This window comes from Cariama cristata, unplaced genomic scaffold (genome assembly GCF_000690535.1).
Source record: "Cariama cristata isolate BGI_N322 unplaced genomic scaffold, ASM69053v1 scaffold40024, whole genome shotgun sequence".
Taxonomy (NCBI): Eukaryota; Metazoa; Chordata; class Aves; order Cariamiformes; family Cariamidae; genus Cariama; species Cariama cristata.
Window position 1 is genome coordinate 13,701 of NW_009613117.1, and position 27,614 is coordinate 41,314.

Genomic DNA, 27,614 nt, shown 5'->3' on the forward strand with positions numbered 1-27,614 from the left:
ATGCAAGGAGAAAGCATCCAGGCAGACTTTGGCCAGATACATCCATCCCATCCAGATACGGCCAACAGCACAGATTCATCTATCCCAAGACAAAATTAGCTCGGCACATGGAAAGCTCTCCGAGGGCTTCTTCCCCTACATGAGATGAATCTTACAGGTCTCAGCTTCTGTACCTTTATCTCGAAACCATAACTCTGCTGACTTTAAGACACAATGCAGGAATTAGGGGTGGTTTTGCTCCTGGAGAGGGATCCTGCCATCTAGGTTCATGGTCTTCCTCAAGGAAGGGCTGCTTGCCCACGAAGTTCACCACGCTGAGCAAGAAATGCAGACTTCACTGCTTTATTATTATTATCACTCTTACTACTCTTCTTTTTAATATTAATCGTAATGATAATACTGATTTTATGTACATAACACCCATCCCTGGAGTGCTGGGAAACAACCATAAAAACAACTTCTTCGTAATTACAACCTCCCTCCCCAAACTCAACAAACTCACAAAAGAACAAACAAAAAGGAATAATAACAATAAACTGGGAACAAGAGCAATTTAAAAACACCTCAAGGGAAAAAAAATATGAATTTGTAGCTTTTCTAGTAAAGAAACAACTGGGCTGGATTTCCAAGGCTGGGTGCGCTCCGTCCTGTTTGGGATGCCCAACTTCAGGTGCCATGGCAGAGCTGATGGGTCAGGGAGGAGTTGGTAAACACTAGCATCCTTCCCATGGCAGCGCCAACTGCCCCCAGGCCAGGCACATCCAGAGCTTTTACACCAGCAAGTCCAACAAAAGGGAATCTGCCTTTTGCTGGAGACTGCAGCTTGTAAAATACTGCGTTGCCACAGGCCACAAAGCATAATAATACGGGAAAAGGAGGAATCGTGGTATTCACTGCTCAATACCATGAGTTTATCTTTGCCATCACCTGATCTCTACGTGACAAACAAGGCAGCAACGTACCTGGTTTACACAGTTGGTATATGGCATTCCAGGGTTAAGGATGATAAGCAGCACACCAAGATTTTGTACCCGGGTTGTAGTCTCCGAGTCTGGCCCCTCAACTGCAGAGACATGCGAGAGGAGCAGATCTTCTCTTTACCCTACTCAGCACTGCTCAAGCACTCCCTGACTGAGGAGTCAACAAATAGCTTTGATGTATGTGCTAACGATATCCTTCCAGCACCCTGCAAGCCCCAGGGTCCCCAAGGCATGCAAAATATATTTGAAACCACCTCGATAATCTCCCCAAAGACAGGGGCAACCAGAAGAGGCCATGGGAGATACCAGACAATTGTTCAAGGGACAATTTCCTGACAGCATCATAGAATCACAGAATGGTTTGGTTGAAAGGGACCTTAAAGCTCATCCAGTTCCAACCCCCCTGCCACAGGCAGGGACACCTTCCACCAGACCAGGTTGCTCACAGCCCCATCCAACCTGGCCTTGAACACTTCCAGGGATGGGGCAGCCACAGCTTCTCTGGGCAACCTCTGCCACTGCCTCACCACCCTCACCGGGAAGAATTTCTTCCTAATAGCTCACCTAAATCTTCCCTCTTCCAGTTTAAGGCCATTGCCCCTTGTCCTGTCACTCCCTGCCCTTGTCAAAAGTCCCTCCCCAGCTTTCTTGTCGGCCCCTTTAGGTACTGGAAGGCTGCTCTAAGGTCTGCCCAGAGCCTTCTCTTCTCCAGGCTGAACAACTCCAACTCTCTCAGCCTGTCCTCACAGCAGAGGTGCTCCAGCCCTCGGATCATCTCCGTGGCCTCCTCTGGACTCGCTCCAACAGGTCCATGTCCTTCTTGTGCTGAGGACCCCAGAGCTGAAGGCAGTACTGCAGGGGGGTCTCACCAGAGTGGAGCAGAGGGGCAGAATCCCCTCCCTCGACCTGCTGGCCACACTGCTTGGGACACAGCCCACGGTATGGTTGGCTTTCTGGGCTACCAGCGCACATGTTGAGCCATGGGTCATGTTGAGCTTCTCATCAACCATCTCCTTGCCCAAATGCACTGTGGCTATCAAGACCGGTGCTACATGGCCCAGCGTGCAAGCCACTGAGCTTTGTTACCACTAAGCTATGCCAGCTTTACAGGTAAGTTGACACAGATTATTTTCAGCACAGGAACAATTTGTCGAGTAATTGAAACAAATAAAATAATCCACTTCACTGACAGAGTTTCTATATTAAGTACATTTTACATTTACGATTTAGGCATGAGCCTGAGCCAAAGCTCAGTGAAAGAAGATTTCCCTGGCTTTGGAATAAAGCTCTGCTTTTGCTCCGGTGGGGCCAAGAGTGGCAGGAGGAGAACGCTGATGGAAACCTGTGCAGGAGGAGTTACAGGAGCCCTGGTAGCAACCAAAGCAGGGTAAGCAGGCAGCTTAGATATTATCCAGGCTGGGAAAATCAACGAGCAGCTCTGGCAGTGCCCGTATCCCAGAGTTGAGCTAATAAAAACAAATCCCAGGGAATGTCAGCTTATGACAGAATGGCTCTCCCTGAGATGAACAGTCATTTCCTCCCTTATTAAAACCATCAGTAGAAGAAAACAGCAGCCAAACTGAGCTGCCAGCAGCAAAGGACACATTCCTTTGCCTAATCTGTCCCTCCAGGAATGGAAAGAGCAGTATGTTTGAGGGTGGAGGAATAAGCAAGCAGTAAATAAAAACACCGTGTCATCGACTAGCTCAGATATGACCGCTTGGTGCCCGGTGGGAGCTGGCAGTGTGCTGGGTTGGGCAGAGACCCAAGTGGGACAGGTTTGAACTCCTGCGAGTTGCTGATGCTGCTCCTCGAATCTGTAGCTATCTGGGGCCATGTGGGTTCCCTCTGCCCTTTTTTCCCCATCGCTGGTGTTGAGAGAGGATTACTGCTATGACCTGGCTGTAATGCCTCATGGTTAAGTACAAAGAAGCAAATGGTCTTGTAGATGTGCCAAGAACATCAGCTGGGCTACATGGACCGAGAGGAAACCCCAAGGGCTCCCGCAGCACATCTGGGCTGGCTAATGGCATTGCCTGCCATGGCTATGCAGGTATGAGAGATTTCAAGGGGTTTTCCCCTCTCTGTGGCCAAGAGAGATACGTGCTGGGAGGATCCCACTGCTTTAGCACCCATCCTCTCCCTCTTCCTCAAGGATGCATCAAGGGAGGCAGTCAGCTCTGTTCCACAGCGGACACAGCACCCATGGACCTGGTACATATCCCCTCTGTGCTCTGCAAAGGCGATGTTGTCATAGGCACTGTCAGGTCCTAAGCCAGGAATAAAGAGAGCTTAATTCCCACTTGAAGCCCCTGTGCAACATCACTGTCTTCTGATAATGGTCATTTAAAATAAGGCTCAGATCCCTAAGCATTATGGTTTAGCCTCCCGTCCTCTCCTTGGGTTAGTCCTCGAAGCTGCCTTCATATTCTGCATGGGCCACACAGACCATCTTCCTCCTCTTCCACCTTCCTTGATAAGATGAAGGCCTCTTAGTAGAACCATTTCCCACAAATTTCTCCCCAAAATGCAACAGCCTTCCAGTGACTGCCAGAAGCAGCAGTCAGTGCAAGCCGTAAAGACCTCCATGGCCAGAATAAAGCGACACGTGGGCAGGTGTGCACAGAGAAATGGGTACAGACCTCACCTCACCATGTGTTACAAACGTTACTGTGGATAAGGCGTGTGGCAAGAGTCCAGCGTTTCCATCGTACTCACCAACACTCTTGCAACTGAGATGCAGCTGAGGTGAGATTCAGTTGTGGAGAGGAAGGGAGGCTTGGGACAATAACTGCATCCATTGTGCTGTGCTGGCTGGATTTAGTAAAGCGGCACAGCTCTGCTTACTCATAAGGCATCTCCAACCTGAGAAATGAACTACGGCGGCTGTGCCAAACCCAGTGTAGACTTCTAACCAGTCAAGCTGCCAGCTTGATAATTTGAGTTCCTGGAAAAAATCTGGTCACAGCATCATCAGCTTCTGCTGTCGCACCGATGGTCTTACCCAGCCTGATGCCAGGAGACAGTTGAGTCATGGCTCCACTAAACCATGGCCACTACCTTCATCTCCGGCCTCACGTTCACCCTGCTCTCAGTCAGAAAGGAAAGGGGTAGCAAGAAACAGGGCAAAGCTTAGCGCTTGCCAATGAGAGCTACTTGAATTGTACATTTTAGGACAGAAGATCAGGAAACCCTGTGGGGTGACGCTGTCCTGATGCTCTGCAGCACAGCTCCTTACTGTGCAACTGGCTTGCAGATCGGAGAGTCAAGAAGGGCGATGGTAATCAAATAGGAAGCTGTTGGACTCGGGGGAAAGCAAGACATGGCTAATAAGCTGCTGTGCGCTCAAATTTCTGACACCTGTAAGTGCCCAATTAAGAAATTGCAAATTCAAGGGCTCAGAGTACGTCTTTCTGAAGCCAGACTCTAGATGTTTTCAGGTTGGACATCCAAAACCGGCTACATGAGAAGATCTGGGTCAATGCCTCAGGGAACGCACAGACAAGGATGAGCGAGACCTCCAACCCCGCAGAACTAGAAGCAGTAAGGCACAACTAGGGCTCAACATCACAAACCAACGTGTGTCAAATGGAGGGTGGGGAACTCTAGGAACTCCCCAGAGCAACTTACTGCCCACCTAAACAAAAAGCTCAAGGACTGCTAACAGGTACGAATCTGAATCGACCCTGCAGGCACAGATTACTTGATCTAATTGGTATATTTGCCCTGAGATATAATCAAACTCCTTATTATTGGAGTTCATCGAAGTCATCAATTTCTGTTCCTAACACAAGCTCAAATACTGCTGTATTTTGAATTTTATAATCTCATTGAAGACAAGCCCATTTAATAACTTTTCTGCTTAACTAAACCAGTTCTTATTTAACAACATATTAGAATAAGTTACTTTTTGCGAAATGTCACGTATCTTTTTTTTTTGAGAATTAACCCCTTTGATAGTACAAAATGATTTGTCTTGCAAAATTCATTACATAGCGGTTTCAGTAATTTAATTCCGCAGTTAGGGTGTTTTTGCAATCCTGCACCCACTTCTGCTTTCATTCACTGCTGTTCAATCCCGCAAGTGCTAATATATGGATAAGCCAGCACTGCAATAACTTCAGCTTGCTCTTTATATCTGAAATGGCTGTATTGCTTTAGGCAATGGACCACTGCATTCCATTTAGACTTCATATATTTTTATTCCTTTCTCTCCTTAGCTTGCCTGACGCTTCCATTCCCCAAATAATTAGCACAGTGTAACATGTTTGTGGTATAGAATAACATCTGAAAGCTTCCGATTAATTGCTACAGTTAAAACACCTTTCCTTTTTTCCCCTCTTTCTCTCTTGTGGTTTTTTTTTTATTTATTAGTTTTTAAAAGAAGAGTAAGCTCTGGCATTCCCTACATACTGATAAGCAATATTTATCTACCCCAAGGTAACTTTGCTTATTCTGTTTTGGGTGGTTTTTTCAATTGCATTTCCCCACCAGCTCTGAACTTGTTTTCTGGCTGCATATTTTTCCCATGGTACATTTAAGATGCATCTGCTATAATTAATATGACGCAAAGCACAAGCTTGTATGAAAAACAGCTTGTAAATTTTGAATAATTCTGCAGCAATTACACAGGTAGAATGGCTTATTTAACTACGGGCTTTGTCCCATGGCATGGAAACCACCATGTTTTTATAGCATTCAAGGGTCATAACAAATATCCTACCAATTCAAACAATAGCTAGATATTTAACATAGATCTCATCTATGTTAAACGTAACTCATAATTTAACAAAATATCGATGAGACTGTAATAATTTTCCCATAACACAGGCCAAATGAATTTCTTAGCTGATGAAAACAGTGATTTGTTTCCAAGTCTTAAAATCTCTCTCCAAAGGAAGCTTCTCATTTTTCCTGTTTTTTTCGAAAGGGCAACGAACGCTGCAGGTCTGGAAGGTCATCCCTTGCCAGGAGGATGCATCAGCGAAGTCCAGCTCACAGATCCTTACGGTCCTGCTGTCCCCTGCCCATGTTCCTGGGGCTCTGACAGCAGCCAGAGGGGCACCTACGGGTGCGGGTCCATTGCTCGTCCCAGCAGCTATGCATCCCGCCTATGTGCACACCAGGCTCTTGGTCTTGGGCACCATTATCTACCTCGCTGAAATACATCGGTGAGTAAGAAACTCTGGGCCCAACTAATTTTAATAGGCAGAAAGCATCTTCAAATTAAAATCTCCTCCCCTTAATCGGGTACTATCCTATTAAGATTGGACTTGATCCCAGCAACTTCTACTCTTGAAGCACATCAATAAATCCCTGCCACTGCGGTCAGCCAATGTAATTTTCTGCCCCTTCGGACAAAGACATATTGCTGTTTCATGCTAGAGAGCCAGACGGCCATCAATCATCTCCTCAGCGGCGTTACCTTCCAGCTCCGCCTTGCCACATATGCTCTGCTAATAATTAAATCCCAGCCCGCAACTCGCAGAGCAGCCACCAAGGTCTCCTCCAGAGAACATGTTCTTTTGCCATGCTACCAGGGAGGGAGATCATTCACGACCAGAAGTGACACTTGTCAAATTGTTGCTGGCTTTTGATTAAGGAGCAGGACTCTAATGTTCTCTCCCCACGATGCCCAGTGTTCGGTCTCATTAGGTAGGGTGCTGTGGATACTCACGACACCAAAGGACGCTCCCTACGGATCCAAAAATCTGACAAACTGAAGTCAGTAGACTACAAATCTCAATTACTGGAGAAAATTGTTCCTGTTGCAGAACTCCCAGAATACTATTAATTATTGTGTGTATGACAGTCCTCTTTAGGGATCCTAGTCACTGCCCAGAACACTGCTGTAAGAGGTCTTGCACAAGCATGCAACATCCTTTCCCCAAGGATCCTTCCACCTCTACGAAGACTAAAAGGTCTCTGAGGCAAGGAATGCCTTTTTGTACAAGACATGAGATAACAAAATGGCTCAAACATCCTGCCTAACAGATGAATGTGAGTCAATGAACAACAAAACCCTCACATTTATTTTTAAACCTCCACCTTTCCAAAGCAGCAGGTATCCTGCTATCAAGACTTTAAAATCAACTCATTGCAACAGCATAAAGAACGTCATACAAGCCACCTCTCAGATTTGCCAAGGGCCACACGGCCAGCCCCACCAACAGACCGGAGCGGGATGGTGCCATCAAGAAGAGCAAGGTGACAAACAGTTGGAGGGAAGAATCGCAGATGTTTGCAGCGTAGGCCCCTCCCTTCACTCTCAGACCGGGATGATCGCTGAAGCGGACATGCCAGGTTGCATCAGAGTCAACAAAGTGGAGCCAATTTGGCCTTTACAGCAATGATACTTTGGCTGCAGCCAAATAATAAAAACATGACCTGAAAGTCTTGAAGGCACTCGTTAACACCCAGAAACACCCACTGGCTAATAGCACACTGGCTTGGCACTTGGGAAGCTTCCAGTTGTAGCTATTTCCAACCTGCCGGCTGAGCATGGGCAAGAAAGGGTCTCACATTCTGCTTCTGCAAGATGAGATAACACCAGTGCTACCAGTCTAATGAGGTTTGGGTGAAATGCTGTGCAGACAAAGCTGACCTACTTGCAGTTTGGGAAGAGGCTGTTTCGGCGCTAGACTGTATCTGCGCCACGCAGTAGGGATCACCTTCATTCACATCAGTGGAGTGGAAAGCTATCTGCATTTCCCAGGTGCAACCTCTGACTTCAGTGACTCAGGTGTATCTGCTAACTCCAGGCAGGTGATAACGAGCCAAACACACATCTCTTGAAAATTCAAGCAGTTGCTGGAAACTCGCAAAAAAAGACTTGGAGTGCAGAATGCCATTAACCTGCAAACATGTGCTCTGAATAGGCCATTTCTTCAGGCATCTCCCAGGATAATGCCACAGCCATTTAACGGCCTGTCTCCTGGACGGGTAGTGACTCCTGCAGAATACAATGGATACGTCATCTTGCAGCGGCAGCAGATCTATCCTGCTCCTCTCAGCTGGACCCAGCTGTTGTGGCGAATGCACTGCCAGGCTCCCATTTCTTTTTTTGCAGAGCTTTAGTCACGGATGATGGTGCTTTTAATACATATTTTTATTGCAGCTCTTCACATTCCTCTTCAGATTATCAAGTGAAACAAAAATATACAAAGGAGTGAGACTGGAAGACTGAGAAAAAGTCTTTTAAAACTGTAATAGCTTTTGTGGTTATGCAGCCATGGAAGTGGCTCTGCAATATTCTGCCTGCATGGAAGATGCCAGATCCGTATCTAGCTCAGAGCCGTGGATTCTGCTGCAGTGCCAGGGACATGAAATGGAGACACCGCAACACAGAAAATCACTAGGCCAAAATCTTGTGGGCATCAAGGTCTTCTCCTCTTCTTTCTATAGCAGCTGAGACTGTTCTCAACCAAAGACAGCCAAGACAGCTCAGGAAATGGAAGATCATCTCAACCATTCTCCCAGTCTTGAATAAAAACCTAAACGTGCACTTCAGTCCCCCAGCCACTGCTGCCATGAGGAACATCTGCTTTCAGGAGTAACTTCTCTAGCTCCAGTGGGGATAGTCATGTGGGAAGCCAGAATTACACCATGGACCTAAATACAGGCAAGGGAACCAGCTGATCACGTACTGGCCTTGGGTAGATGTACAGTCTATGCAGGATGGTATAAGGAGCTGCCCTTTTAGGTCTAGCTCGCTGTCACGTAGTGAGACACAAAGAATGTATATTTTTCCCCTAGTTGGAAGCTGGCAAACACTTTTGGCTCCACACACCCCCCTCACACAAACACGTACGGCAGTGTATCTGCAGCTGCTGCAAGCAGGACACACAACTTGCACCCTACGAGGTCCTTCTGTCCCACCACCTAGGATGCTCACTACTCCCCAGCGGCACAGCAAGGCTCCCACCAGCAAGGACCCAGCCAGGAGATGTTCTGCACCAGTAAGCAAAAGATGTGGCAACAGCTAATTCCGCTCACTCATCATCCTCAGCTCAGAGCTGCCCATGCCAGGAGCCCAAGACAGCCTTTGCATTGGTGCAACTATCTCCTGTTTCACCACACAGCAGAAGGAAGATTTCCACCAGATGGTTTGTACCATGAGAGTTACTGTCACACAGTAATTTCGTGGCTTAGCTCCACTTGCAGTAAGAAAATGGCGTCACCTCGGCCCCTTTTCCTGCCCAGTGCCTTGGCAGCCCGTGAATCTGCAACGCCTACCTTAACTTCCACATGCGCCATCAGGACCGCAAAGTTGGTTAGGTGATTGCAGGAGCATGTGGTGTGCGTCTTGTTAGTTGTCAGGAGGCGACATCCCTGGGTGGACCAATACCCTGTCATTGTACGCTTTGTATAGCTCCAGAATGAACAGTTTGGATTGAAATTTTCTTCTGACTGCTGCAGGGAAGAAATGAATAAATGCAATAAAAATGACAGGGTTTCAGAGATTTGTAAATCACTTTTTTTTTTCATTTTCCCCCGAGGCACTTTGTAACACTCACCCTTTAATTTTGGATAAACAATCAGCAGTGGTTCATACGTCAAGTATTACTTGCCCATACCAGAGAAAGTTAGATTGTTGCTGCTCTCTTTGCTAATGCAAACTTAGTTCTTTGTTCTTGATTAATTTCAGCCACAGACTAAATCCAGCTCTTCAAAACCAGATTGCTTCATTTGCATTGCAGAGCAGAGAAATTAATTGCTTTAAGCAATCAACTTTTGCAATGACTGTGCTTGGCTAACAGGAGGACTAGCTGTCCTCTTTCACTGTAATTCCACTTTCCTCTAATATTCCCTGCCACCATGATAAAATAATATTATGGTCTATTCTAATATATTGGTAGTTTTTAATTACAGAATGACGGGTGTCAGCTACTGAGCAATGGGCATCAGCTCAAGGGAGACTCTTTCTTTACTTTTATTAATGCAACGTAAAAGAGACATTCTCCATAAATAACAGAAAAGTGCAAAGGAACAAATGTATAATTCAAAATCTAATCAAGGACTGCTGGGGGCCTCACATCAGCCAACTTTTGCATCACTTTGTTTCAGAAATTGGAAAAAAAAAAAAAAAGAAGCACTTTTCAAACTCCCTCACCTTGATGTGCTTGACAGTAAACACCACGGGATCAGCCAGGTAAACCTTATTGCTAAACTCTTTGTTTATTGCTGCCGTGATGACAGGGGAGTTGACAATGACAGAGTGATTAGTCGACATTGCTTCTGTTCCCAACTTCATGCTGGCATTCTCCGTGGAGAGATAGGCGCCCAGGTTGTTGTACAGCACAAAAGCCACCCTGATTTCACCTAGAAGAGCAGTAAGAGGTTAGATATACAGGTTAGCGCACAGGGGTTGTGGGTTTTGGTTTTTTTTTTAGATGACAAATCTCTTCCCTGAACCAACTTTAAAACTTCTCTGAGACAATGTGAAAGGACCAAGATGTGGCACATGAAAACTCACCTCCTCCTGCCAATCTCAATGAGCACCACGAGGTGCAACAAGTGGTCCATGGATGAGAAGGGCAGAGTTGCCTCTCTCAAAACAAACTTTTATAAGCAAACAGATTGGTAGAAGACAGAGAGAGAAGGTGGGCTTATTTTTGGCATCAGTGGGTGTAACTGGCTCCAGAGAGAAGAGGCCAGGTGGCCCAGTTCCCACCTGACATAACACTTTATCTCCAGGCTATGCTTGGGAAACATGTTCCATCCTGGCCTGTCGCACAGATGCAGTATAAAACTATAATTTAGTCCATTAATAAAGACTACCTCTGAAAAGTGTGGGGATAAATCTGGGAGAAGGAATCCAAAACTTTCCAACACAATTCCAATCTCACATGAAGGGTCAAACAAAATTCCAGAAATTTCATTGAAAATGTATTTCTTTTCTTAATTGGCCAATCAGACATCTCCTCTTCCACCAAAAAACCACCATTACGGAGCCTGCAGAAAACCCAGGCTACCAGCCAACTGTTTTTAACTGAAACCATCTAGTTTGCCTTCTGTTTTGCACATTATTTCAGAGGCTATAAATAAGAATTGAATGTGATTAGTTTGCCTTCATATGTATTAGTTGTGGGGAGGCATTTTTTTTTGTTTCTATAGGAATCACCCCAGCTTCTGAGGAAGGTGAAGCACTGATGACTCCAAAACTCACTCCCAACCTAAATCCTTCTACGACAATTTCATTTCCAGCTCTTTGGTGACCTCTAGGTGGGTGCCAAGCTGGTGTAAATTGATGGGGCTCTCCTGATTTGACCAGAACTGCAGTGATACCATGCTCAGAAATACAGACTTCCCCTTCCTTGCTGCCAACACAGTTTCTCTTTCCCCACAAATCTCCAAAGCCTGCTAGTGGAGTGAAACTCCTGCCCCACTGGAGTTTTGCTACGCATCTTGGGTTTTACACTGTCTTGAAAAGAAATACTTATCTTCAAATCCTACAGGCGAAGGTACCAAAGCCCATCAAAGAAGCCAATGGCAAAACTTTCTTCCCGAACCATCAGACCAAACTTCTTTCAACAGTTGTCAGAAATTTTTTGCAGTTTTAACACATCACACATCTGGTCTGGCTGTAATACTGCCCTATCACTCCATGTTTCACCTGCAGTGATCAAAGTCTGTACTAGAGTGCTCGCCCCCTGTACACAGGTTAAATTTTAAAGGAACTCAGAAATAGGAGCACGTTAGGCCCATTAGTAGAAAGCCCAGGAGTCTGAAGTTGGTCTATAGCAGGGCTGCTGAGATCAACAAAGGTGTCTGCTCAAATTCCTGCTCTGCAAATAAACGGCTCGGCAGCATGAAGACCATTCACCTATAACATCATCTTTAATTTATGCTATATCAGGAGGTTCATAAGCTTCACAGAGAAAGGCACTGAAGATTTAGACTCATAACAGTTAATCAACCTTTTCTGCCATGTTGGCTCATTATTAATATTTGCTACTATTCTTTCTTCCCTCTCCCTTTTCAGATATTTGTATAGTGCCCCACTGTGAAGCAGTTTACTCAAACAAGCCTCTTTTCCCATCTGAAGCCTCCTACTGCAGACAACAGCAGTTAAAAGCATTTCTCGGGACTCGGTGCTGTGCCCCAACAGCCACATCATTTAAGGATCTGATGCATTTTTACCAGTACGCAATACTTTTGAAGGCTGTGAATCACTCAGCAATATAATACATTCCCAGTCAGCCGACTCAGCTGCAGTCAAGGGCATGAGCAATTGATGCTACCGTTAATTTAAATATTAACATAGCGATTAATACTATACTTACAACTTGTTAAACACAAAACAATGCTTAAAGCATGACTGATTCATGAGGCTGGCGTGGCGTGCTGGACCTACCGTTTCGACCATTTTGTTTCAAGGTATTTGCTGACAGCTGAATGGCACTCCCGTGGCCCATGTTCTGGGGAAACTTCAGATCTTCCAGATTCCCATCTGTGCTCAGTCTTGCAACTTCCAGCTCTGTTTGCAAGAGAGACCGACAGTAAGAAAAATCTCTACTGAAATAATCTTCGATGCGATACTTCAAAGCTACAAAAAAGCATCCGAGAGCAGAGGAATCATCTTACAATGTTTCACGCTAGACTCTGTTTGGCCTCCTATTTCTTTTTAAATCTTTGCCCTGAAGAAGTTTTAAATTTAATTTAAAAAAAAAAAAAAAAGGCAAATAAATTCTACTCTCTGTGGAAGACAAAAGACAACCAGTTCTTGTAAACAAGAACCTCAGGATATTAAGGACAATGGTTAAAATGAAAATCTGAAAACGCTAGTTCTTTGCCACTGGCGATTGGTACTTTCTGTAAATGTTATCAGTGCTTGGGATCTGTATTCATAGAAATAGAAAGAAGAGTTGTTCTCATTTTACATATGCACAGTGGGAGTGCTGGTGCTTTCCATCATGCTTGTTTTTTAATTAAAATCAACCATCAGCCAAATAAAGACACAAATTTGTATGAAATGAAACACAATTGCGTTACGATGAACAATCTCCCTCTGAAGCAGTGCTCTCATTGCTCTAGCGCAGACTGCCCTCAAAGCCAGCAGTAATAAAGGCAGGTTAGGTGCTCATTTTCCATGGGATTTCAAGGGTAGAGAGCTGCCTTATTCCTTTAGGCTCTTTTGGAATGACTTTTAAGTCCTTCAGAAAAAGGGCCAAGACATATCTGACAAATTGCTCTCCAGTTAATCTTGGGGCCAAGACCAAAGCCAGGCTTCCCAGCCTTTACTTTCCCTTCAGCTGCTCTCGGTATTTATGGGATCTGTCCCTTACGGATGTTGTCAGTGTTTTCCCGGACAACGTCTGTCTTCAGCAGGTTATCAGCCAGCACGAAGGCACTGTCCTCCACGGTGTCGAGTAACTTGGTGGCCGTGCGCTGCTGTTCACTTGCGTTCAGGTCCCTCCACGCATTTAGAGCTTGTGGCTGCAGGAGATTGTTCACCGTCTCCACCATGGCCTGCAAGGGAGAAGGATGGAGTGAGAAAGGGCTCTAGTGAATGTGAAGCACCATTGAGACCTCTGACATACGCTCAGTCCCATCCTCCACACACATCACTTTACAGGGAGAGGACAACATCTTATTTCCCCACCCATTAGGGTAGCCTGCAATGGAGCTAGGCATCATTTATCCCCTTGGACGGGAGAGGGAGGAAATGTTGATTTTATTCTAAATGCAAGCTGGGAATAGTGTTTTTCTGCTTCCGTGATCAGCAGCTCTGGGCTTGGAGTAAGAAGGAACTCAGGGTTGGGGAGGGGTGGAGGGGAGATGAGGAAATTGTTAAGGAAACATGCAGGAAAATAGATTTCAAAACCCATCTGTGAAGCAAGTTGCTGCTACCTGCAGCACCAGAATTCAAGAGTAGGGCTGGGGCACCCAAGGAATGTGTTCAGTATCTGCAAGGGCCACGCTCCTTAGAGTGTTTCCCACCACAGAACCTCTGGCAGGCAGTCATGAAGACACAGAGATAGTTGAGTTACACCACTTCATCCAGAGAAGCAGCAGGTGCCTGTAGAGATTTAGTTAAGACACCACATTTCAAATCGCTCCGTTCGGGAAGGAGTCAGCCCTCTGGTAACAACTTCGGTCCCTCCTGCGGTGCACCTTCTGCCTTGGGCTGCCAGGCACAAAGATCTCTCCCATGGAGAACTTCCCACGGGTTTCATCTGGATGCACATCCAGGATCACACGAAACCGCGCTGGCCTCATGATTGCAAAATTACAGCAGTAGAGCCCACCCAACCCAAAGGTTTTGCTCAACCTAAAACCCCCGCTTAGCTACTAACCAGAGCTGACTCAACCACCTTCTAGCTAACGTTTTTTAATGAGAACAGCTATACCAGTTGGTAGAACTGATTGTGCAGGGGAAAAGGGAAAAAAAAAGGTACTTTGATCCTGCTTTCTTCTGCTGGTTAGCATCCAGCCACCAGACAGGCCTGCCCCACAAAGAAACAGCTCCACTGCTAGTTAATGCTGACTGCAGAAACCAACCTTCCCTTTGAGATAAAGTTGCTGTTCTTAATGATTTTTCTGTACGCTGAATGCATAGGCATCAAACCCACACCTCTGCTCTGCAAGGCAAGGACAGTCCCGTGGGATTTCAACAAATTGCAAAGCCTAAAGGATGCCCCATGGGCTCCATTTCATGGCAATACCTCAGTATTGATTCCTGACGGTGTTTCTAACCCACCTGTACAACATGACGTGTGAAAAGAAGATAGGGCACGGCCCATTCTCCACCAGAGCCCTCAAGAGGAGTGTTACAACGGCAACGCAGGGCACAAAGAGCGCGGGGCATCCTGACTCACTCACCAGTCATGGTCAGATACAAATGAGCAATGGGAGAATATACTCACATCAAACCAGAATTTGATTTTATTGCTATATTCAGGCAACCTTCAAAAAAACTTCAATGACAGCAAGGTTCAAGGAGAAGCAAAACAGCTAGACTGGCCACTGCTGGTGCTTTAATCCCAGCAAAGACATTTCACTGAGACACTGCCATGTGTGTCTTCATTCTAAATGTCCTGAGGTTGGAAGATGTCTCATACCACCACGGTTCCTGGTGTTTGGAAGACTGAGCCAGAATCGGGCTCCCCTGACAGTACAAAGCTCCTACTCTCCAACCTACATTTATTCACGATCAATTAACTCCTTTGCTCTTGTGCCAAACCTCTCCCGTACCTTAAACAGATCTTCCCCTCCCTGGCAGCTACTGCCCTGGTCCCTTGATTAATAGACAACATTTCTCCTGAGTCTCACAGCTTGGTTTCCCAAAGTATGGAGTAACCCATGCTTCAACCACTGAAGCAAACCAAAATGGCTGAAAATCTTCTTGCTACTCCAAAAATGTTTTTGCTGTCGAGTCTATACAATCCAGGGTTTTCTCTTTCTCATTTGCTCTTAAGTGGAACTTATTAACCACAAATCAATTTCTTAAACTGATTATTAAACTGATTTTCCTAAATAGTCTAAAAATCATCTTAACACATTTAATATGTGCACATGAAAAGCTGGTTGGCTTTAATAGTCAAGAAGATATACTAAAAATCCATAGCATTTAAGTGTGATTTCTTCAGTGTTTTAAAATCTGGAAGCCTGATCTCTTCAGCTTTTAATAAAATTCAGTAGTTTACTTTGGTAGCTTATCTCTTTACAGGAAAAAAGGAGGTAGCATTCTTTTCCAGTGACCAAAAGGCTTGACTGTTTTGCCGTGTGGGTGCTACACAACATGGTGTTTTCTTGCAAAGATCTTTTATGCACAGAAAGTAGAAAATGAGGATTTTTTCTCCCCTTCCAATGTTATCACGCAGACTACAATTTGCCTTCCTTACATTTAGCTCAGCTACTAATGGTGTCTTTAAATCTTTGCTAAAACAACATCCTGCATACTTTTATCAATATCTGAACAGTGGAAAGAGTCTTTGCAGTGGATCCAGCTCCTGGCTCTGGATGGAAAGGTAATACCTATTTGTGAAAACATGAAACAGATGCTGAAATATTTGTGTTACGGTGAAACATCTGCTGCAAAGATTTTTTCCCCAGAAAAACTATTATATCTAATGTATTTTTTTTTAATTTTTTTTTTAAAAAGTGTGTGCATGTGTGCATGCAAAGTTTGAGAGAGAACACCAATTAGGCCTAAGGTGCTGCTTTCCGCACAGGGCGTGCTCTCCACCCAACGGACGTGGTGCTGGTCAGCACCCATCCTCTTGAAACGACTTAACCCAAACCCAGCCACTTCACATCACTTTGGGTCTGGGGGCTGATGCAAAAGCTCCAGAAAGATTTCCAAGGGCTTTGGGTCAGGTCCTTAGCACGTCTCTGAACAAAGCTGGTAGACTGTTTTCACTGGCATTGCATCCGAGATGAATTTAGTCCCTAGCTTTTCCCAGAGGGTCGTTCCCCTCACCTGTCTCAGTGCATTAATCAAGTGTTCCCCGCATTATATTTCTGAGTGCAGCACTTCATTACGGCTGAGTGCTGCGGGCTGAAGCCAAGGAGATGAGGTGTTAATGAAATGTTTGCATTTTGGACAGGAGCTGAGGTAGGTGTTTAAATGAAACAAAACAGCTGTTAAAGCAACAGTGTCTCTTGAGACAAAGATGCCAAGTGGGAAAAGTTGGGCAGGGGAACGGGAGTTGTGGGAAGGCAGCCACACGGGACAAGGATCGGCCTGTGTCTTTGCATTTAAGTTGAGCTGTCATGGTTTAGGTGGGTTTGGCACCTGCTCCAATGACTTTGTGGTCTGATGAAGCTCCAGCATAGAGGAAACAGCAATGCCAAGCTCCCAGAAAAGCCTTGCGGTGACCTGCGGTAGGAGGGTTAGCCCTGATGAAGGACCTTTGAAATGAAGAAGTCATGAGATACATCTGCTTGGGAGCTGACAGCGTGATAGGTTTTACCTGAGATCCCTGGTGATCCTGATAAAGGCAGGGACTTTCAAAGGGAGCTAGGAAAGTTCTGATCTAGTTTAGTCACACCTCACTTCAGGAATTTAAGATGCAGCCAAGTCAGGTGTCCAAATGCTCTCTAGCTTCTCTCCTCACTGCGAGTAGACAGAACTACAGCAAGTATTATCCCCATTTAGGTGCCCAAAGTCACATGAGATTAATCCTATCCCTGAAGAACTCAACATTTATTAAAGGATACTGCATGTCTACCTCACTGAAGAACCTGCCCTTGCTTCCCAAGCTAAAGGGCTTCCTCTGCTGTGGTTTTCCTCTTTTCCCTTGCCTGATCACTCTTCCAAATACAGCTCAACTGCGTGAACAATTTCCAAAGCACCCTTGTGAACCTCATGCAAAATAACAATGTGGGACTTGGAGCCCAAACATACCTCAACATCACCCACAGCATGGCACCAAACCAACGCCATGGCTGCTGGGGCTTAAGGAATAGACAGCACAAGCACACACATGCCCAGGGAGAAGGACAAAAGTAACTCAAATGACATCAAGGGAAAGCTTTCACAAGGCATAGCACGCTTGTTTGTAGCCTAAGATCAAACGAGGGAAGAAGGGCATGGCAGAAGGGAGCCAAGAAGGAAGACTTCCCATCTGCTTTTCTATCCCGAGATACATAGGTGTAGTTGTCTGCTGCCTGTGATGTCAGTGTACCTATACACGCAAAGCCAAACTCCCTAAATACAAATCTGTAAAGAGCAATCATCCGGGCTCAGAGAATGTTAGACCTCAGTGGACCTTTCAGATCTCCAGCAGTGGCTACAACTGGACATCAAGAGAAGAGCAAGAACATGCCATGTATAGAAGATAAACCCCATGATGGTGATCCCTTTCATTATGCGGCTACATAGCACCACAGAGCGTACGTTCAATGTAAATAAATGTTAATAAATTGCAGAGGGAGATTTTTTTTTCCCAAATAAGGGCCTATGCTCATGGTTTCTTGATTCTGTCCTGAGGTTACAAAACAGAAACAAAATGTAAACTTTCCTTCTCAGACACTTACAAATTGGTATTAAAAGATGTATTGTCAAAAGGCAACTAATTAGGAGCCTTACAGTAATTATACATTACGAAAAGGCCAATCGCACATATCCCATTGATTTCCTTTGTGACAGCTGCTTCATTCTGTAAAACTGAATTTTGCTTGTTCATTTATTTTTATCTTCTCCCCCTCTAGAAACATCTGGTGAGAATATCTGGCTATATGTGACACACAATTAAAACCTAGGAGGGGAGTATGTATCCAGTGATACCACATCCATTTATTTATCTCTCACCGTACCAACATCCAAGGCAGTGCTCTTTGACAAAAGCAGATTCTGTAATGTAAAATCTGTCTTTAACTGGGAGTCAACACTGGAAATCACTAACAGATGTCAGATGTACTCATCTCATCACCAAACTTGGGACCAGACTGCACTATGCTATGGTGCTTAAGTACACCAACCCCAACCTTAGAAAACCAGCAGCTCTCCTAGCGTCAGGACCTCTCTAAGCCTTTATTGGTCATTTTTGGCCTCTCACCCAGTAGCTGATGGAAAAACAACCCCAACAAACTTACAGCTGGAGAAAATACTGCTTCATGGCAAGCGAATACCAGCAGGCTCTACAGGCAACATTGGTTGAATCCTTCTGCTGAGTAACTTTCAAATACGCAGTTTGTCCTTCCTTACAAAGGAGCACCCCCTTAAGAGAAGACTGAACACGACGCATACATTATTTTGCATGGAACCTAAATCAAGGTCTTACCTCCTATAGCAGCTTTGGGAGAATGAGCACAGTGGCACAGAGCATTAAGGCACCACTTTTGCAATGACATCTCTAATTCAAAATATCTGCATTTTATAACTTTTAAAGCCCTGTCTCATACTGCTAACACTTGTCTTCTTTGATCTCACAGGAATATTTCGTGCAATGCACTTTTGAAAATTAGGATAGCAGGAGCTACAGCGACAAGGCTGTGCTTTGCGTCAGGAGATTAAAATCATGGCTGGTGCATGAAACAAGCAGTGCTTGGAACACTTACCCCTGTACCAAAGGTGTTTGCTGGCACAGCCTCATCACAAAAAGGTTTGCTCACCCTTTCTAAGAACAGCAACGCTAAGACTGTAGAGTGCAATCACACAGACACAGTCTCAGGCTGTGCTTATGGTTCTGGTCCTGTCTGAGGTTCTGGGCCTGTCCGAGGTCTCCAGCTACTGCTCCAAAACAAGTACATCGTCGTCTTTATTCGAAGCACGCAAAACCATTACTAGCCCGCTTTTTAATGGCAGCTTAAGGTTTTACGGCAAATCAGCAGAGAAAAAAAGCAGGAAAACCCTTTCAGGTCCACAGTGCACAGGGAAAATGAAAAACCCGTCAGAGAGCAGATGCACTGAAATGTGGATATGGTTCAATGACCACAATGTTATGTTCTTTTTTCCTTTTTCCTACTGGAAAATGGTGGTACTTTAAAAAATCCTTACCTGCTTCCTTGCTGGTTTTGCTCTGTATTCATATGAAATACCCAGTGCTAAAACAAAACCTTTTCTCAAGCTATCAATATTTGCAAGCCTCCAAACTAATTGAGTTAAAGGCACAATCAATGCCATTGATGACAAGTTCTGCTGGAAACTGTGTGATTTTTGCCTCTGGTCAGAAAAAGCACCAGTACAAAAGAAACTCCCGTTAACTCTGAATGTACCTGGTGGAGTCACAATGGACCCTTCGGAGGGGAGGACTAGCACAAAAGCATGGATCTGGGCATGCAAGGAACCGCGTGTGGCGAGGTCACTGCATTGAAAGCTCAGAAATGACGTGTCTTTATAGAGGGGCAAATGAACAGCACCCCGATCCCAGCACACAGTGGCCACCAATCAAACTGGAACAGTCATCTGCTCTGTGGGACTTCAGGTCCAAAACAGATGCCTGTGTCATTTCTTCAGCTTCCTAAACAAGAAAAATGTCATTTTGGCTAAATGCTGGCATTAAATCCTACTTCTTAGCTGAGAAGTGCCTTCAAATCTGTCTGACAAGGCTCTTCAGCCTCGCATGGTTTTTCGCTTTGTCATTTATTGTTTTAATTCCAAATTAAAATTTGTCTCTGGTCAAAGCATAAGTAAGCACACTGGAGACAATTTCTTACAGGGAAGCCCAGTTGCTGCCTAAGGATTTTTACAAAGCCGTAAGGTCATCACAAAACAATTATAATATTCAAGAAAACATAAAAACACATATTCAGACTGAAACTAGCTGAACCACAATGACTGCTTAAAAATAATTCAATCATCAGAATATCTACTGCTAATCTCCGCTTCTGCCTTCAAAACTAAGCCAGAAAGCACTAGCCTACCTCTAGTACCAGGATGGTGATTGGCAACTAATGGTATCAGTTTTGGTGAACTGAGCCGAAACCTACTACTCATGGCAAAGGCAAGAGGAGATTTTCCCCCGACCTTACAGAGGAATTTCCAAAATTGCTCCACAGATTGAGAGCAAAGGCTCTCAAGAAGGAGCATTCAACCTTCTCTTTTCAAGTCTACAGCAAATGTTTATGCTGGGGCTACAGGAACGGTATTGACTCAGAAATGGTCTGAATTTCAGTGGCGCTGAGAACTCGCTGCAGTGAGAAGAAAGGCACTGACCTTTATTAAAATTGGGCCATCTACAAAATGCTTAACTACGGAATTAATGGTCTTGCACTAGGTATGCAAGGTTTGCAACCGTGGCCTTGAACTACCAATAATCTCCTAACGGGAGCACACAAAAAAACAGGAGATCTGAGAAATAGAGCGAGGTTACAAATTACAGGTTATGGTTTTGCTTTGCTTAGTATACGAGGAAGAATATTTTAAGGTCAGAAGGCATTTGTAGGACTGAAATAAAGGGATTTGATTGGGAAGAAGGAAATAACATACGATCTATTTCATCTAATGAGATCTTCCCTGCAGAATAAGCTGAGAACTGCATTTATGAATCATCTGTATTTGCTGTCCTACTGTTCAGGATTTGCGACTATAGAAGCAATCGCTGGAGTAATTGCACTGGGAAAGTGAGCAAAGGTGTAGCAAGAAAGGAAAAAAGCTTGTAAACAAGAAATGCTTCTTTGACAGAATATCCATAGCCTTCAAGGGAAATTCTAGGGAGTCCGTGAGACTCATCCTTTCCTCCAACGGTCCAAATCAAAGGGACATCTCCCACTGACCTCCATGGCAATTTATGCTGAGACTTTTTACCACCGCCACTAGATTCCAGGATTGACTCAGCCTAAAGCAGAGAATAAGCACACAGCACCACAGAAAATGCTCGATTATTTCCGCCCCCCCCCCCTCAGGTTTGCTGTGTTACATGTGGGCACATAACCATAGGTGTAGCTCAGTTGTAGGTAGAGGAATATGCGGTAACCTCCCTTTTTAATATTTCTGCGAAGAATTTCGGAGTCCGGTGACAAACCCAAGGCTGCTGCTTTGATCCTCCTCTCCCCTAACAACGGGTTCACCGCGGCAGAAACACGCAGGGTGGGGATTTCCAGTTTCGCTCTTGCTGACACAAACCAAGTGCAGGTTTCTCAAGCTGTGAAGTATATTACGTTCACAGAGTTTTAACAAAGGGCTACCAAACCGCAGAACCCCGCTGTGAGTCATACTTCTTTCAGATGTCCTTTTAATTATATTAAATGAAAGTTTGGGGCACTTTGATTCTGATGGGCAAACATCTCGATCTCTTGAAAAAGCTGCTAAAAGTACTCCCTGTAGCTATAGTTAATATAGGACATTGTATGCACACTGCTAGCCAATTTATTCCGGCCACTTTAACAACGATACCTCGCCTGACAGGCTGTGCAGAATAGCATCAGGAGTAGAGCAATGCGCAAATCATTAGAGGACTCTGAAAGTTGTTTGACACGCACTGCAGAGCTCTTTGTCATAGAGCCAATTAAGTGACCAAACAAGGAACTCGAAAATCCTCATTAATTTGCCTCTTTCTATATAAATGGAGGTTAGAGTCTTTCTTGTCACAAGCACAACAGGATCACAAGTAAACGCAGTATAATTCAATTTACGCTCCCTCTCAGAGCTACAAGTTTCTTTCGTTTAGTCTTCATGGAAGTTGGGACCAGCCGTGCAAGCAAGAGAGAAGTGGGACAAACAGAATTAATCCACTTTAAATAGTACTGGCTAAGTCCCAGATGCACCTTTTATCTGCTGAGAGCTACTAGGTTAGCAAAGAAAAAAAAGAAAAAGTCTCTTCTACTCAGCTCTAAACTTAATGCCTTGAATCCTCTGAGGAAAGCCTTTCATTTTTTGCTTAGTACAGCAATTCAGCAGCCCACCTTACAAGCATGAAGCGTTCAGAAAACTTCCAGAAGAACCAGAAGGACAACTCTGAGTGCAACCACCCATCAGTGTCTACTACCTGGAACCTGCCAGTACCAGCCTCATCGGTGGCTCCGGTGACACCTGCACCCAGAAGCTCTTGTGATCTTCACGGAGCGAATGGCGTCTCCATAATCTTCGCTATTTGCCGTACACACAAGCCCAGAATTACAGAACAGGGCAGGCTGATTTACAGGACAGCTCGGAGGATGGCAGGAACCAGAGCAGCAAACACCATTAGACCAGGAAAACGCTGCAAAAACAATGCTCTGCTCCCTCCTTCCACCCTTCCCACAAAGGCTATCTATCGTATTCATCAGCCTCCAGCTTTGAAGCCAACGAGACTGGCTTTAAAAAATAAAAAAAAAACAAGAAGAATGGGAACCCTGTGAAGTTTTTGTCTTCCAAGATCTGCATCCCAAACACAGCATGCAATTTCACATGGGAAGCGGCTGCTGGCTGGCACCACAGGGAAATTCATTGGCCTCGTGATGCCCCAGAGCTTCAGCCCACAAAGCCAAGTGAAGCAAAAAGGTGAGTTCAGATTTTGCAATCAGGTGCACATATGTGATAAAAAGACTCTACACACGTGGATGTGGTATGAGCCTTTATTAAAGTTTGTGTTTCCAGCTACAAAATCTCACAGCAAAATTCTCTAATTTTTTTCCCCATGTTTAAGTTTTCCATGTTAACATGGCTACACCTATTGCAATATCTGAGTACTCAGGCTATTTATTTTTTTTCTTTACTATCCCATCTCCATTCCCAGAGGCCAGAGGAATTGTAGCCCCAGCATTTTAAGTTGAGGAGCCCAGAAACAGTGAGCACATGCCACTTGCTGAAGGGCATGGAAGAAATCTGTGACACCAAACCCAGTTTCAGAGCCCCCAAAAGACAAAGGTTTTGTGTTTTCTACAACTCCAGTGCTTCAGTTTAAGGAGAAACACCTTTGAAAAACGAACAAATATGAATTCTGAAAAAAATACAGAAAACTCATCCTGGCTTACATCACACCCCAGTCACCAAATGATGCTATGCTAATCAAATGCGTCACCCATTGTGACTCATTCTCCCACACGATGACTCTTCCATCCCTTCCCAAAATAGAGTGCAAGAACAGTGCACTGCAGAAAGGTGGACATGAGAGATGAAAATCTCCGCTCTCCAAAAAGGCACACGTTGGGTCCAAGCTCTCCTTAGCTAATGGAGCACCTTTCCGAGGCCACTCACTCCGTCCATCTTGGCTATCTACCAGCCTAAGCTGACTCTTAGTATCATAAATTAAAACCCATGTGGCAGTTTCTTAAATATCACTGTGATCAAAAAATCTCCCCAAAACTGCCCGTTCATTATATTAATATATATTTCTTACATCACCTGTCGAGTTGGTTCTTGTTGGATTTTTGAAATAAAAAAGATCATGTACCGCACTTGCAACTAAAGGAGCAGCATTTGTAACCTCTATCTCCAGTAAATAAAATCCCTGAGCTTTTAACTCAACAAATATTGTGAGACTGCACAAATTAAATCAATATTTGTTTTAATTAAAAACTTACCCAGAGAGATGAGATGATAATCTGATACAACATTCCTAGTCTCATATTTTAATAACTAACAAAATTTCCAGATCCCCTTTACATATTTATTTATATAATTTTATTTTGGGTCCAGGAGGACTTTACACCCGAATCACTACCGGGGTTCTTATTACCTTGTCAAGTCACCCTCCTCCTCCTGAAAATCCACCTTTTCTCATTGTACTCTTGGTATTTACAATTGGTGAACATCTCTTACATAAACTTTGTACTGCATTTTCCCTTGCCTAGGGAGCACAGGACTGAAGGTACACTGCCAGCCCTGTGAGATGAGTTCTGCCATGCACGCTCTTCACAATAATGGGATCAGCACAAGGAGATCATGTCAGCAAGGTTGAAACCTCTATTTCTCTGCCACCAGTGGCATATTTCCCAGTGACTTCCCATCTCCCATTGACTCCACAAAGTCCAGGATTTCACCATTTAAGATTTGTTGAAAAATCTCTGCTAAATTGCCTTAGCCAGCCCAGACATTTCACCGCCTGGTAACAGATAAGTTGCCTGTAACAGGAATATCTGCAGTCACATTTAATTGTTATTACAGACAAACTCTCCCTCACAAGATTTTTTTGATGACTTTAGCTACATGATTTTCCAAATGGAAACATACTGTATGAATATATGTCCAGATACATTACTTTACCTCCATATAATACAGAGCAGAGCTGGAAAGCTTCAATTAGGTCATCTAATTCATTCTTCAAGCCCTCCATTACAGGACTGTCCTCTCCAATATATTTACCAGCTTTGTCCATATTTATACTAAACAGCTCAGGCAACGAGCTTTCATCAGTTTTCGGCTACTAAAGAGGTAGGCGCATGATTAATGTTTAAACACACAAGTAGCCTTTCCAAGTGAAAGGGAAGAAGTCCTTGAAATTAAGGCTAAGCTGAAGTTTGTGCAGAAAATTCAGGCTTTATGCTATCAATGCCAAGCTTTCTGTAGAGTATATTAAACTCACTATTCATTACTGTTTGAAAGAAGACAAAAAGACCAGGAGCATGCATCGACTCTGTAGAGTACGCCCATGCAGCTAGTGGAAAGGACAATTACGGGTCAGTAAGCACCCAAGGTCCCCAACAAGGCTGTGTGATCCATGGCCAAATCAGCCTCACCACGTTTCCAGTAGTACCAGTCAACAAGATAACTAGCTTGGGAGTGAGCGTTGCACCGTAAACTTTCCTAAATTCCTTCAAATGCTAGTTACTTTCTCTGGCTCTTGAGAGAAGCCACTCCAGACCAGGGATGTGTAATTCCATAACTCATCTTTACTCGCTAATGTATATGGAAGAGAAGAGGTGACCTTTCTCTCATGACCATAACCAAAGGGAAGACCAGACAGCCTACCAGCACAGAGGGGTACCGTCTTATTTTAATGCCCTAGAAATCTAAACCATCTAATCCCACACACTAAATGAAAGATGTGCTCACAAAATAAAGTCAATACTGACTGTAGGAAGTTGAATTTTGCAGGAAAATTCAAGTACAGGCAGCCCTCTCCAGAAATGTGGGGTCCATTTTTACACCTCCGCATGTTATATATACACATATAAATAATGATCAATCACCCATAAGTACAACATCAATGTTCATAAGCACAAGACAGAAATTAGAAGGTAAAACATTCACATTTCTTAAAGCCGCATTAACTCACCCACAGTATACAAACAGGTTTATATAAAAGTCACTGGAGCAAATGCTATAAGGCAAGGTGACAGGATAAATAACATAACCTGAGGCCCCACTCCTGAAAAGCCTACAAGGAGGTCTTTCCAAAATGCTGAGGCTTGACTTTGTTCACATAAAACACAGTGTAAGCCTACAAAAGTCAGGCCGCAGCTGGGTGAATTTTATAGGATGTTATGTTCCTAATCCTATATTTAGTTTGCAGCACTCTCCTCCTTTCTACATCCCTCTGCGAGGACACTCTGCATTTCATTACAATCCTACCTCCTCCCTCATGCCGAGCGTTGCCATTTCGAATTGTTTCTAAATTTGTAAGTGTAAGAGGGGAAGAAGGAAAACTAAGGAAATGCAGGTGGCAATTATACGAGCGACATGCCGTACGGGAAACCCAGCTGGTCTGGAGACACCTCCGTGAGCAGTTTGGCATTCCCTACTTGCACACATCCATACTGTCCTGCTCATTCCGATGGCAGGATGAGTCTTGTCAGATCTCTCCTGTGGTTCTTCCCACTTTCTGGTTCAGAGATTTTGCCCCAAATTTTTTGTCACGTCTGAGAGCAACTGGGCAGGTGGGGGGAGATGAAGAATGAAATTCTTATCCTGTAACCTTAACCTTAGAACTTGCTGCCACAAAGACAGTAATAATCAGATTATTCACAGAGACAAGACCCACTTCACAGTCATTCAGTCAAACAACTGGACACGTGTATTAAAAACACAAGAAATACCTGGACATAGGCCCTGCAAGAGCGCTCCCTTTTCTGAAGCTGAGTCCATAAAGACAGCAGATTAAAGACGGAATAGAAAAAACAAGTTAGTGACAGAACAAGGGGAAAAAAAAATTGAAGAAAACGCCTATGAACAAAATCTCATTTCTCTCTTTAACAGCTCCTGAAAATGAACCAAACCAAAGGAAGCATGCGAGTTAGGCAGCAGTGGAAGGCTGGAAGGACTGGCTCCAGAAATATGGGTTAGTCCTTTTTCAGTGAAGTAAAGCACAGACTGGCAACTTTGCAAGAGCAGCTGTTAGATGGTAGGAGACACTGAAGTCAAGTAGAGATGCTCAAGAGATGCTGTTTTCCTTGCAGCTTGGAGCTCACACATGATATTGCCACATCAAACAAGGCTGGAAGGGATGGGGCTGAGGGTTATTTACATACGAGGAGCGTGGGCTCTGCAGTCAGACAGCGCTGATGGCACAGCGAGCTATAACCAAGGTTTGGATGAGCAGGACCAACTCCAGGGAGTAAGATGCACGCAGGATTGCATCCTGATCCAGGATGGACTTATATGGACCCATCCGGATACATCTGCTCAGGTCTCGGGCTCAAGGCAAGACCTACAGTGCCCCAGCTTCACTGCTCTGAGCTTGCTTAAAGCCAGCTCAGGCACATGTCCAGTGTGACAGATAACACATTGCACATTGCCCTGGGCTCCTGATAGCATCAAGGGCCACTGAAAGGATGTAACAATGAAATAGGAATCGGATGTAATATTTCCAGTTGAGGCCATTCTCTCCCCTTTGGATTTAACTGCTGCTCCAGGAATGCATTTTCCAGTCCTCTCATACCGAGTCGTGCTTCCCTTTGTAATTCCAGGGCCTAAATGCTTTATATGCTGAAGAGCTTTTCCACAAAGGATCCCATCTTTTCCACAGGAGCCACGTTTAAGACTGTACTTTGATATGCACTTACACGCCTCTTGTCTGATAACTACACTTTAACGTGTCCCAAAATTCAAGCAGGCACTTCTTTACCTCCCTGGGACTTTGCAGGCAGTCTGCAGCGGTGAGCTAGGATCGCCGAGCTTTGCATCGATGCAACTAAACCTCGCAAAATCAAACTGCTCAGAGCCACTGGGTTCACTGGGTTTGTTTTTGCTGATATGCCTGGGTGGGAAATTGCACATCAATAGAGATTCGGGGTACCTTGTGCTCTCAACTCACAGCAGTGCAATCCCATTAGTACAGATGAGAGCCAAATTTGTCCCCGAGAGTTTTGAGGCTCTGAAATAAACAA

The 27,614-nt window shown here is 44.5% G+C and overlaps 1 protein-coding gene across 1 annotated transcript in view; it reads right to left on the bottom strand.

Moving 5' to 3' along the window:
* Positions 1-27,614, bottom strand: part of LOC104160687 (latrophilin-3-like) — a 53,154-nt gene that overhangs the window by 12,218 nt on the left and 13,322 nt on the right. The window contains exons 5-9 of the mRNA XM_009698879.1: positions 26,325-26,363; positions 13,268-13,451; positions 12,337-12,459; positions 10,093-10,301; positions 9,216-9,392 (exon numbers count right to left, since the gene is read on the bottom strand). Of these exons, the coding sequence (XP_009697181.1) occupies positions 9,216-9,392; positions 10,093-10,301; positions 12,337-12,459; positions 13,268-13,451; positions 26,325-26,363 (732 nt within the window). The remainder of the gene's footprint in view (positions 1-9,215; positions 9,393-10,092; positions 10,302-12,336; positions 12,460-13,267; positions 13,452-26,324; positions 26,364-27,614) is intronic.